The sequence below is a fragment of the Epargyreus clarus genome, unplaced genomic scaffold, assembly GCF_041222505.1.
Source record: "Epargyreus clarus isolate Ecla_fem2 unplaced genomic scaffold, WU_Ecla_fem_2.2 ptg000026l, whole genome shotgun sequence".
Taxonomy (NCBI): Eukaryota; Metazoa; Arthropoda; class Insecta; order Lepidoptera; family Hesperiidae; genus Epargyreus; species Epargyreus clarus.
In genome coordinates, this window is record NW_027332233.1 from 8,008,822 (window position 1) to 8,021,932 (window position 13,111).

The 13,111-nt window shown below is 36.4% G+C and overlaps 1 protein-coding gene across 2 annotated transcripts in view; it reads right to left on the minus strand.

Annotated features, from left to right (window-relative positions):
- The window catches only part of NGR-A13 (neuropeptide receptor A13), a 76,147-nt gene that overhangs the window by 23,017 nt on the left and 40,019 nt on the right, over positions 1-13,111 (minus strand). For both annotated transcript variants that reach the window (XM_073087637.1, XM_073087636.1), the window contains exon 3: positions 7,773-7,953. In XM_073087637.1, coding sequence (XP_072943738.1) covers positions 7,773-7,953 — 181 coding nt within the window. The remainder of the gene's footprint in view (positions 1-7,772; positions 7,954-13,111) is intronic.

Here is a 13,111-nt window from a genome sequence, read left to right on the forward strand (position 1 = left end):
CGGTCGATCGGTCGCCGAAGGGAGCACCGCACCACTCTACGGTATTTATACATTTATAAATGCGCACAAGGATTCCAAATTATATTTCGGATCAACCAGCGACCTAAAACTCTACACACGTCGAGGCCTGAATACCTCACACGTCAAAGAGCCACAAAGTAGGATTCCCCTCCCTACTCCCTACATTTCCCTCTGGCCACGGAATACAGCGGCAGTAGCCACTTGCCATCAGGTGGACTACATATTTATTTACTACTTGATAAATAAAAACAAAAAGAAATACAAATATTTTATAACTCATACTAAAATCTTTATTATCAATGTCTTGGCAATAAGCCGGATATAAATCCACGTTAACGCACTTAAAGGGGCAACATAAGACCTCGCATATATTTTATGCGTATGTCAGTCCAGATATTTTACGACATTAACAACTGGGAATACAAATAACAGATCCTATTACTTTTGTTGTAAATTTTCCTCAAGGATATGCGAAATGTCTTTTTGTGAACCATCATCAATCACAGACTCGAAAAACAACACCGTTCTAGTCGTGCCTGACAGGACAAAAATGAAATGAGCTACTTACGAATATTTTTAAGGAAATTCATTTCTTTAAGAATCCGTAGCAGTTTCGAGAATGTGGGCGTAAATGAGACTTTTTGTAAGTGAATAAAATTTTTCCTTACAAATTCACGTACAATTCTTTCAGCCGTTTCGTTGATTAGCATTTCACGTCAGGCAAGCGGTCAAAAACATGTTTTTGTTTTGACATAGCGCAAATGTATATACCTATATTTTACTTATATTCGACAGACTGTCTTAATTTATTTGCTGGGTGGTCTTGGGTCAATGATGTTGTATTTTGATTTTAATAGATACTTTCCATTGTTGGCTGAAGTTCAGCAATAGATCAGATCTGTTAACGCCATACATAATAAACGTAACATTATTTATGTGTTATGAAGCAGACGGACACAAAGTTAAATAACTGTTAGTTCTAGTATTTTAATATCTACGACTGCTGACGGCCTTTATGGTCATATTTTTAATGTGCTGACTTCTAGGTCGGTATTTGTGCAGGCAACTTTCTGTATTTAAAAAGATCTTTTCGATCTGAAGAAATAAGAGAATTAGTATAGAACAAAATAACCTACTGCTTAAAAATATAGTGTATGTCTCTTCCACATTTTAGACGAATCCAAGGGCATCTTATATGTTAAAATCCGGTAAGCCGTTTGAGCTGTAAATAATGAGACATATATAGCGTCTGTCTGTCTCGAAAAACATTACCTTCCACAATCGGGTAAAAAATATTTCGTGAAGTACGTAGCCTTACAAGAAAGGAAAGATATTGGAATTCACAAAATCATTTCAATCTGCGTAGATTCACTGGTATTACTGTTTCAGAAAATGGCTACGGATTGAAAACAGAATTATTTTTCACGGTTTACGAAAATTGAGATTTCTGAAGAGTTTCCCGTTAATGGTGTACGTGAGGCTCGAGACACAAAAATATGGAAATTCTTATAAACATTCATAAGCGCTTGCAAGTCACTCTTATTTAATATTATGGGGACTTATTTTACCCGCAATATTATGCGGGATATAATGCCTACACGTTTTGTTGAAGTGGTGTTAAGGATTGTTTCAAAATTATTTTTTTCTATCAGTTTTCCTTATAATTTTAAGGTAGTAGAGTAATTCGAATCGTTCTCGTATGTCGGTCTCTTATTAGGGACGTACAAGAGACACAAACTTAGTTCTCAGTTCTCAAAATAGCAAAGCATCAATTACCGACCTCATGCGGGTATCTAATTGTATCTAATACTCCCGTATTATAGATAGTTATGGAAGGCAATGGCCACATGCCATCGTGTTAACTGCATATTCTTTTGTTACTTACATTACAAATCCCTAATAAATTTTATACTAAAACCTTCCCTTTAAGATTACTAAATAACCAAATAACGAGCTTTCAAATAACCAAAACTACATCCACATTGGTTCAGTAGTTTATGAGTCCAAGTTTACTTACATAGGTACATACATAGCGGTGAAATAAGAACTTCCTTTTCTGAAGTCGATTAAAAATAAGTAATGTTTAAATTGCTCACAAAGTTACTGGTAGCATAATTTCTTAGTAACCTTGACATTGGCTCAAAGTGAATGGAGTACTCATATGTATTTTATCCGTAGCCAATATCCGCCCTGTGTAATGAAGCCTTTTGGTAAACAAAGAATAAGTAGAATCGTGCTAAATCTTTTCCAGATAAATGCTACTATATGTACGATATTTTGTTACAGTATTAGTATCATGTACCATACATGTTATAATTTTTTCTACACATTTTGTGCGCATGTGAAATAGAAATACATACCGAACAGTGATTGCTATGTTACCAACTCCTCCTTTTTCGAAGTCATCGAAATTGTACTATTTAATATTTCAGTTCTTTTTTATTTATTTTGTTAATTAATAATTAACATAATATAAAATAAAAGTTCACAAACAAAAAAGAAAATGGTAGCTGCTCTACCTTTTTGTCTTTGTCTATTTAAGGATCTTTAGATACGTTTTTTCATAAATATAAGTAGATTACTGCACAATATTCCCCAAAATGAAAATTTCTTATCATTATTTGGCTACCTTATAAACTATAACTGAAAACCTTTTCATTCCGCGATAAGACACGTCCCAGTGTCTTATCGGATTATAATAACCTGACAAAAAGCAGTGATAGCCTAGTGGTTAAGAAACTCGGCGAAACTCGGCCTCTTGATCGAGGGTTCCGAGGTTCAAATCCCACATGCTTGGATTTTTCAAAGTTATGTGCGTATTAGAAATTAAGTATCACTTACTTAAATGGTGAAGAAAAACATCGCGAGGAAACCTGCATATCTGAAAATCTTGAAAATAAAGTTTTCACAGGAATATGAATTCGACCAATTCGCACTTGGCTAGCGCGGTGGACTATGGCCTAATCCTTCTCATCCTGAGTGCCCAACAGTATGACATCAATTGGTTGATGATGATGAATGACTTGACAAAACGGCGTAGTTAAAAAAACTGAAACCAAAATATATTTTAACGGAAAATCGATATTCAAGCAAAATTTACAGTCCATTTAATCGACGTGACACTGGGTAGACTTATGAATTCCATTTAGGGTCGCTCCGAATTAATGTGTCCTTAAAGGAACCTTCGTAACAGTTGAAACTAACTTCACCCTTTGCCGTTGTGACATGTTATGTAGGTTTGTTGGATAAAAGTCATTTCTCTTCGCTAGGGAACTTCGACAATCGTACTGTACCCTTACAATGAGATTTTACCTTTTGACAAATATTACTGTTTTGGTATTTGTTTACGTATTTGTCCATACTATTTCCAATCAGCATCCCTAGCGGATTATATCAGAACTTGGAAATTGTATTGGCCCAATACGTAAACAAATACCAAAACAGTCATATTTGTCAAAACGTAAAAACTCATGGTAATCGTACTGAACACAAACTAATATCATTGTTAATATAATAATTTTGAATTTCGCAAGTTTTACTTTATATTTGATTTATCAGCTCGGTATGATACCTAAGTATAATGATATCGGCAAAATATTAGAATTGATTTAATTGAAAAAAAAATCATATATTTATTTGATTGAACACAAATCAAAGGAGTACATCAGTATCGATTTCAGCGTTCCGTACCCAAATGCTATAACCCAGATGCTAACGGAACCCTATTATTAAAGCCTCAGTCCGTCTGTCTGCCTTAAAGCTGTGCCTTGAAGCCTAATCGATTTTATAGAGTTTTATTGAGTTCGTATTATACTATGACCACTATAACAAATAATACTAAAAATAAGTTAAAAATATAGAGGGATTTTATACATGAAACTGTTTTTTTTCGGCTATGCCGTTCCTTACAAAAGTGGTTATATTTTTGTACGGAACCATTTAAGTGCGAATCCGACTCGCACTTAGCAGATTTTTTAAGTTCTCCTTTCCAAAAACAATAACACGTCTCAGTTACAACGATTTCTTTTGAGTTATGTTTTCAAAAAAATAATAATTACATGTTTACCTTGTCGCTAACAATGCTACTATAAATATTTTCTTTGTTCTTACTCTACAAAGGAATTTTGTATCCAACTTAAGAATGCTTATACAATGAAGTGTGCGCTGTAAAACTAGTCTTTTATATTCTGTTTTAATTACAAAAAAGAGATAATACTTTTCGTGTTTTCATGATTAGTATTTATTTATTCATGAATGGACACAGAATGGCCTGTTGACAACCCGTTATTATTCCATTGCTGAGAATGGGGCTCCTCTCAGAAGGGCTTCAGACCACCCACCGTGCTATCCATGTATAGGTTCGTAAACCTTTTTGAGATGCTGATTGTCATATCACTATCATTATTGGACTCAATTAGGACTGCAGCGTCTATCCGAGGACGACTACGACTAGGTTGTACTTCCCTTACGAATGCATCATAATATAATAGCACTTTACATCGACGATGACCCGCGTGGCGGAGCGGTCACCATACCGGTCTGACGCGCAAAGGGTCCAGGGTTCGATTCCCGGCCAGACAGATATCTAAATGATGAATTTAGATTTCTGTTCCTGGATCTGGGTGTTTGTGTATTTGTCTATGTGTGTGTCCATGGCACCCACAACACGGAATCCTAGTGTGGGGCTGTGAGTGTAGAAAGCTTTTATTTATTTATTATTATTTACATCGCTATTTATCGAATAACTTACACCATCATTAAAACTAAAAGATCTCATAATCATAATACATAATACAATTTACTCTCACCACGCTTGATCTACATATATAAATAAATGAATGTTTGTCTGTATGTTCTTTATAGAATCGTAAACTCTATAAAATCTTGCATGTGATCATGTGATGATCTTTAGCAAAGTTTTTATGCATGAAGCAATTTTCGACAGATGACTGTCATTACAATGTAAGTACAAATTTTCAGTTATATGTATGTCATGTTACTTTTTTAATCGCGGACGAAGCCGCGGGCACTACTAGTCTTCTATAAGTAACGTAAAAGAGAAAGAATTTACTAAGTATACTGTTATACACAAGAATATAACAGCTTATATATTTGCCGTCTCAAGTGCGATATTCATTTCATTTTATACATTTTTTTATCTGTAAACAATATATTACGTTTATCTTTGCTTAATAAATATTTAAAAGATGGTCGTACTGGGGATCATTATATTTGTGCGTTACGACGAAACAGCTATAAAATTATCATATTGTTATGTACAGCGGTTAGAAGACATGACTTATAGTGCCAATACTGTACACAGAGGTTATTTTTAACTGAGATTTACTGGCGTAATGAGGGATTTTTATAGTTTCAACAAATTGTTTTATCGCTGTTGTAAAACGTAGCGGATACAGGAATGTAACCTGAAATAATGTCTTCATAAACCTAGAAAACAAAATGTATTAGAAATGTAAGCCATGGCTGTTCAACAGATAAGAACAAAGTAGTACCTACTTGGATTTACTGGTGTCATACTAATTATGTTCATGCCTTGCCACGTTTTACTATTTATATTATTGTTACATTGTTAAAAAGATAGAAATAGTATAGTTTTTAAGGTTGTAGAACCCTTTGTGGTTCGACTCCGGCGGCACCGCCGCCACACCTATTTTTACTTAATAACAGCAGTGTTAGGCGTTGTTGTGTTCCGGTTTGAAGGGTGTGGTAAGGGAGACAGACAGGAGACCTATTACCTTTTTTTTTTTTTTCTTCGAGGGGGAAACCTACAAAAGGTACCCGGCGACGTGGGATCGACGCCGGGTTATGTGGGATTCTTACCGCACTAAAACCCGCCCGGTAGCCGTCCTCAACGCTTGTTGGAGAACTCCGGGATCTCCGACGGAACGCAACCGGAATCCTCCAAGCGCGATGCCCCGATCGCACTCTGCCCTGGGGGGGCAGTTTTCGCTCCTCCCGCACCATCTGGTGTTCACGACGGTATGCGACCACACATACCGCCGTCCTTCCCGGGATCGCTTACTGGACGGCTCGAGCTCCCACTCTTGCCGCCCGCAACCCCGGAAGCCCCCTTTTAGTCGCCTCTTACGACAGGCAGGAGTTACCGTAGCCCTATTCTAGTCCCGGAACTACAGGGACAAGGAGACCTATTACCTACCGCCACATTCGTTTCTAAAAACAGAGAAGTTCTTGTCTTACGGTGGAAAGGTGTGTATGCCAGCTTACATATGGGACTATCTTAGTTCTCAGGACTGGCAATACATCTGTGAACGGAAGCCGTCTTATTCTATATGAAGTTTCTTACAGATGTCCGTGGGCAACAGTGACCACTCGCCATCAAGACGACTGTTTCGTTAGCAACATCAGTTTTGTAATAAATAAACGTCTCTACTTGTATCTGTAGTCAGAACTTCTAGTCCACGATAAGCCTCAGTTTATGGAAGCATAAATTAATAATAGAAGCAAATCTACATGCGTCGTACACTTCTATAATCCTCCAAATCAGATGCTTTGTATGTTTAAATCGTTCATCTTGCGATGTCAACTATTTCTCATGAAATTGAAACTAAACGTCGGAAAGGCATACCAATACAAAATACCCTCGTTTCTTTTGAGTTTAATCTATTATTTAAATTCATTGCATAGTTTTCATGTAATACGTGTAAAGGGATGTTTTCTTTTGTTTATTCGAACAGTACCACTACCATGAGTTGGCATAGAAACGCCACTATAGAAATTGTAAATAGAAAACTATTGTCATTTTGCTAGTGAATAACATAACTACTATCGTTACGGTATTTCTTGACAACGTCTGTCCAATTAATGACTCATGGGACCGAATTTGTATGGCAATAGATCATAATGACATTCGCTAGCGATTTGATTTCGATAGGTTTTTTACGTTACGAGTGGCTCACACTACGGAATTTAGTTCTACGAGTAACCACCAGAGGCGCTGTACAATTTTTCATACATTTATTTTACGCAGTCGCTAGCGAGTAATACTTTTGTAAACTCATGGTAGTGCTAGAGATATTGGATAGCTTTACGTTAGTTTACTACAGCATCATAGCTTAGTAGTAACAGCATGAGAGGCGGCTGCCAGGGAGCCAGAAATCAGAGGGGTTTACTAATCAGGCGCAATTTGTCGACCACATAAAAAAATGTATTAAAACGAGTCGGCAAACAAAATGGTCGTTATAGAAAGTTTACGTCATAATCCGGCATGTTTAAGAGAAAAAAGGTCTTCAAGATTTTCAAACTCTCTAGATTCAAACGTTGCCTGGAGCACTTATGACCATAGAGACGACGCTGACTACTTATAAGATATAGAATATTATATTATCATCACGAAACATTTTATAATTGAAATTCCTGTTAATATATTTATTTTAGTGGATATTTTGGAAGTTCGGCCTCTCAATCTGAGGGTCCGAGGTTCGAAACATAGACTTATCTCATATTTCCAAATTATATAACTATCATAATTAATAAACCGTATAGAAAACATTCTGAGGCCTCGATCTATCTGAGATCTTTGAAAAAAGTTCTCGAAGGGGTGAAGTCTACAAACACTTACTAGATAAGAGTAGTGCACTGTGGCCTGAACTCCTCGTAACCTGTCAGGTGATTGACGTACTCAGCAGTGATGTTTTGACGATTCCGATCATATTTGCCTGAGTGTTATAAATCCTAGCTACATATATATTAATAAGTGTATTTCCACTTACCGAACATACTGTAGCAGTTCTTGAAGAAGTCCGGTGCTAGTGCGCTGACGAGCCCTAGTACTCCTTGCGGGACCTCCGTGGACAGGAAGAGGCCTAGGACAGCCAGCAGCATGCGGGTCGTCCTGTCCGTCCGACTGGACCGCCGGGCGGAGTTCTCTTCAGCCAAACACTGCTTTTCAGCCTAGAAAATAGATTGATTTTTGAAAACTTTTATTTAACTTTCTTTTAGTTCGTAGCCGAAAGTCGAAAGAAATTTTTAGTTGGAAGAGTATAACTATTTCTCAATCAATTAACAACATTTATTACTACTGCTTAAAATACAACTCAAACGACAAGCCCCGTTCTTTATCTTTTTTTATGCTAATTCATACAATCGTACCAGCCGGTGACTATATATATGGAAGCTTATTATTATAAGAATAACACAAAACAATTGATTAAAATAATACTAAAATAAGATAATCCTTACTTCCTTACTAATATTATAAATCCGAAAGTAACTCTGTCTGTCTGTCTGGTTGTCTCTTCTTCACGCCTAAACCACTGAACCGATTTTAATGAAATTTTGTACGAAGATAGTCTGAGACCCGAGAAAGAACATAGGATAGTTTTTATCCCGAAAATCCTACTGGAACTAGGGATGGCGATCTAAGATCGATTCATCGGAAAATCGATCTTTTGGACCCAAAACATCGATTATTTGAATCGACATTAGTAAGGATTGAGTCGTAAACTATTAATTTGATCAAGTGATGATCTTTAGCAAAGTTGAAGGGACGAATTTTCAGTTTTATGTATGTTAGTATGTTATATTATTTTCTTTTAAACGCGGGCGAAGCCGCGGGCAAAAACTAGTTTGAATATATTTCTAACAGTATATATGTAAGGGTCAAATCTTACAACTGAATTTTAAACCACTGAACCTCAACCGATTCTTTGTTTCATGATAGCTTTACTACGACTCACAATCGGCCGATTTGTATTAAACACGACATGTTTTTTTTCAAAATGTAAATAAATACATAAATACTATTAAAATGTGGATTACATAAACCTTATTTAACAATGCTTGAGATGATAAAATCACAACTAACAGACTGGGATCAAAAAGAAAATATACAATGTGATTATGAGATGGCTTCAACTTCAGTTTGCCCCAACATAATAGTCAAAGGATCGCACTGGCATTTTCGTAAGAGTATTCGGCGAAAGGAAAGGTCTTTGAAAGTCGATACAATGAGAAATAATCGCCGATATATCGTTCTATACGATAACTTAGCTTTACTCAGAAACTCATATTTCAGAAGCTTGTAAATATAAAAATAACTAGTTTTTGCCCGCGGCTTCACCCGCGTTTAACAGAAAATAATATGACATACTGACATACATAAAACTGAAAATTCGTACGTTCATTTTAATGACAGTGGCGCCACCTGGCGAAAATTGATCGAACCAACTCTGAAACCTTCGTGGGCTCATGGACAACAACTTTGCTACAGATCATCACTTGATCAAATGCATAGTTTACGATTCAATTATTACTAATATCGATTAAAATAATCGATTTTTTGATCCAAAAGATCGATTCTCCCATTAATCGATGTTAGATCGCCATACCTAGTTCCCGTGGGATTTCCGGGATAATATAAGTCAGTACTCGAGTACTCACATAAACTGGAATACTCGAGAACTAATAAATCATACTTGAGTACCAGTGATACTCGAATACTGACGGTACTCTACGTACACTACACTGACTCCAGTCGTATGTACCTCATTAAGCACACATTGAATTTGGTAGTTTAGACACTTTTTTTGTCGTGCTACTGGCCTGTGTGTTACAAAGTACTCGAGTACTTCGTAAGTAACTCGAGTACATTATGAAACCTCTGGACTCGATTCTTTTTCATATGAGTACTACAGTACTTGAATACCAAAAATGACCTATTCGGCACATCATTAGGGACGCCGTTTTGGTCTTAGAGAATATTCAGGTAGAACATGTGCTGTATAGATATTGGGTGGTAGTGATCATTCCTCATCTGATAGATGGCAAGTTCGTTTGCTACTCCAAACTTATAAAAAAGTAAAAATATTGTATAAACTTAACAACATTAAGCTTACAAAACCTTTAAAAGATAATCTGTGATCTACATCAGACTTGAAAGCATTTTGAGATTACACCAAAAATGTGCTGAAGAATCCGTAACAAACGAAAAGTAAAAACAGAGCCAAACTAATGTCCCGAGCTCAGTTAAGATTATCTTAATCTAGATTAAGTAATGTAGGTACGTCGTTCGTCCAGGTGATTTACTTTAGGTGAATTAAGTGCAGTGATCCAATCTATGTTCAGTAACACAAGACCATAACACGTTCAGCTAAGTTACGATCCATAAAACTCCTATATATAGTTTACTATTAAATTAAGAGGATATAATTTTATGTCGTAGAAGCTATTCAAACAAAACGAACAAATTAACTTTTAATACAAAGTTGTAAATGAAATTGACTCCGTAATTAAATATAGAACTTTATTGTTTTAATTTGTGTTTACATTATTTGTTTCTATTAACATTGTTTAAATGTTTAAATTAAACGTAGGGTTACGAAATTGTTTAGGTAATCTATTAGTCTTAGTAAAAGGAAGCTTCAGGTATTTTCCCGCGTACCGCAACCATGCCGCATGATAGTGTCAAGGTATCGGCAAGAGGTTTCTTGTTATTAGCATCAGCGCAGATTTTTTTACCCGAATTTATAGGGTTGTTTTCCCTTATAGAAATGTTTTCCCAGCGTATATATGTCTCAATCTATAGAGCCCAAACGGCTTAACATATTATGAGGTTCCACATGCCAGCGTCAAAATATCAGCAAGAGGTTCCCTTTTATTAGCATCACCGCAGATTTTTATCCGACTGTGAAGGGTGAATGTTTTCAGAGCGTATGTATATCTCATTCTTTGGCATGCCCTAGAGCCCAAACGGCTCGACGGATATTAACATATTATGAGGTGCCACATGCCAGCGTCAAAATATCAGCAAGAGGTTCCCTTTTATTAGCATCACCGCAGATTTTTATCCGACTGTGAAGGGTGAATGTTTTCAGAGCGTATGTATATATCATTCTTTGGCATGCCCTAGAGCCCAAACGGCTCGACGGATGTTAACATATTATGAGGTGCCACATGCCAGCGTCAAGATATCGGCAAGAGGTTTCTTGTTATTAGCATCACCGCAGATTTTTATCCGACTGTAAAGGGTGAATGTTTTCAGAGCGTATGTACGAGTATGTCTCATTCTTTGGCATCCCCTTCAGCCCAACGGCTTGACGGATGTTAACATATTATGAGGTGCCACATGCCAGCGTCAAGATATCAGCAAGAGGTTCTTATTTATTAGCATCACCGCAGATTTTTATCCGACTGTAAAGGGTGAATGTTTTCAGAGCGTATGTACGAGTAGGACTCATTCTTTGGCTTCCCCTACAGCTCAAACGGCTTGACGGATGTTTACATATTATGAGGTGTCGTTGGATTCGGAATTTGAATTTAAATTGCGAAAATGACTATTGGCTATATTTTAATGCAGCCGGGTTTTTGATTATTGTAATTCCTACTTACAACTGCGTTGTCATAATTACAAAAACGTGTCTTTACGATAGAGTGAATGATCTTCAGCGTAGTATTGCTTGTAGTTGCACTGTGGTTGTAGTGATGTCCACACCAGAAATTTGGTCTACAAAATACAGTCTGTGCACATTGATACAAAAATCTTGAATAACTCAATGCATTCTCATAGAAAAATCTTTTCACGATATGTTTGTAGTAGTGGACAGGAATTTACGAAAAATGTCAAGTTGCGAGGAAATATAAATAGACGTTTTTAATTAATCAAGATTGCGAAAGCTGTCGTAAATTAAAGGACCTCTTAAGTAGGCCAGTAAACAACAAACCGTGTCTATAAAATGCTAAGTATATTGCCCTTAATCCTGTTGTTACAAGAAAGATTAAGGGATTATTCTACGCCCATCGCCTAGGTTTCGTTTAGCTAAAGTAAACTTCAATCCTTGTTTAATGAAACCATTTCGGCATACCAAGTGGTTACGAAACCACTTATTTTAAGTGTACTATTCGCGAATGTCGTCGGTTTCTTTGGATTCTTCTTCTTTCACTATTACATCTCTAAGCTGGTGCTGTGCAGGCTCGGGCTGAGCCTGAGGTCTGGGGCAAGTGGATTTGAAAATACTTTATTTAATGAAAAAAGGTCTCTTCTTGCCACGTAATACCTGTTATAACAAATAATCAATATACATATTAGCCTACAACATAAAGATTTGCCTACAAATCGGTGTTTGACAATTTTTGCCTTCTAGAATTTGTCAAATATCTCTAGTAGGTACAAATTGGATAGATTGATTATTAATAAAGGGCAATAAACCGTCGTCCCAGGAGGGATTTGTATTTTGCTGCCCATGAAAAAAATATTTCTACTGACTAAAAAACGACTTCCAATCTTCCATAATATTGCCATAAAAATTTGCCGCCCCCTAAAACGTGCCACGGGCCGGAGCTGCGGGAGGCAATATTCTGAACGCAGGCCAGGTTCCACGTGACTTAGGATATGATGGTACAAATTTTATAACAAAACGAGCTTTTGCCCGCGGCTTCGCTCGCGTTACGAAGTAATATTTTCATCCACTATTTTATCCCCTTGGGGGTAGAATTGATCAAAATCCTTTCTTAGCGGATGCCTACGTCATAACATCTACCTGCATGCCAAATTTCAGCCCGATCCGTCCAGTGGTTTGGGCTGTGGGTTGATAGATCACTATGTCAGTCAGTCACCTTTGAGTTATATATATTTAGATGTCACCCGGGTTAACTTTGCATTTAACAAATGTTACCAATGTTTGTACATATCGTAATACCGCTAAAAGGATTTTCCATAATAAAGGTTTGTGTTTATTCATGCTGTCGCGAACATTTAAATGCTTTTAAAGAAATTACAACAAAAAGTAGAATTGCAAAATTTACAAATAAATTGAAACGAATCAACGTAGGGCGTTCGCGTTTTATAATCGGAAATTCATATTTACCCGATTCCATTTAACGTTAAATTTCAATATATATTGCAAATACTATTTCGTAAGCTCGTGAATATAATGAAAGTTGATTTAATAGTAAGTAAATGTAAAGCTTTTTATGAAGGTGTTATTGTCTTGTATTGTTTTCAGAAAACCCTTTCAATTGATACACGTATTATTGGGTTGCAAAACAAATTTGTTTTTCTTCTCGGGGTGTCTGCCATATCAGATTTAGAATACCGTTACTAAAGTAATATGCA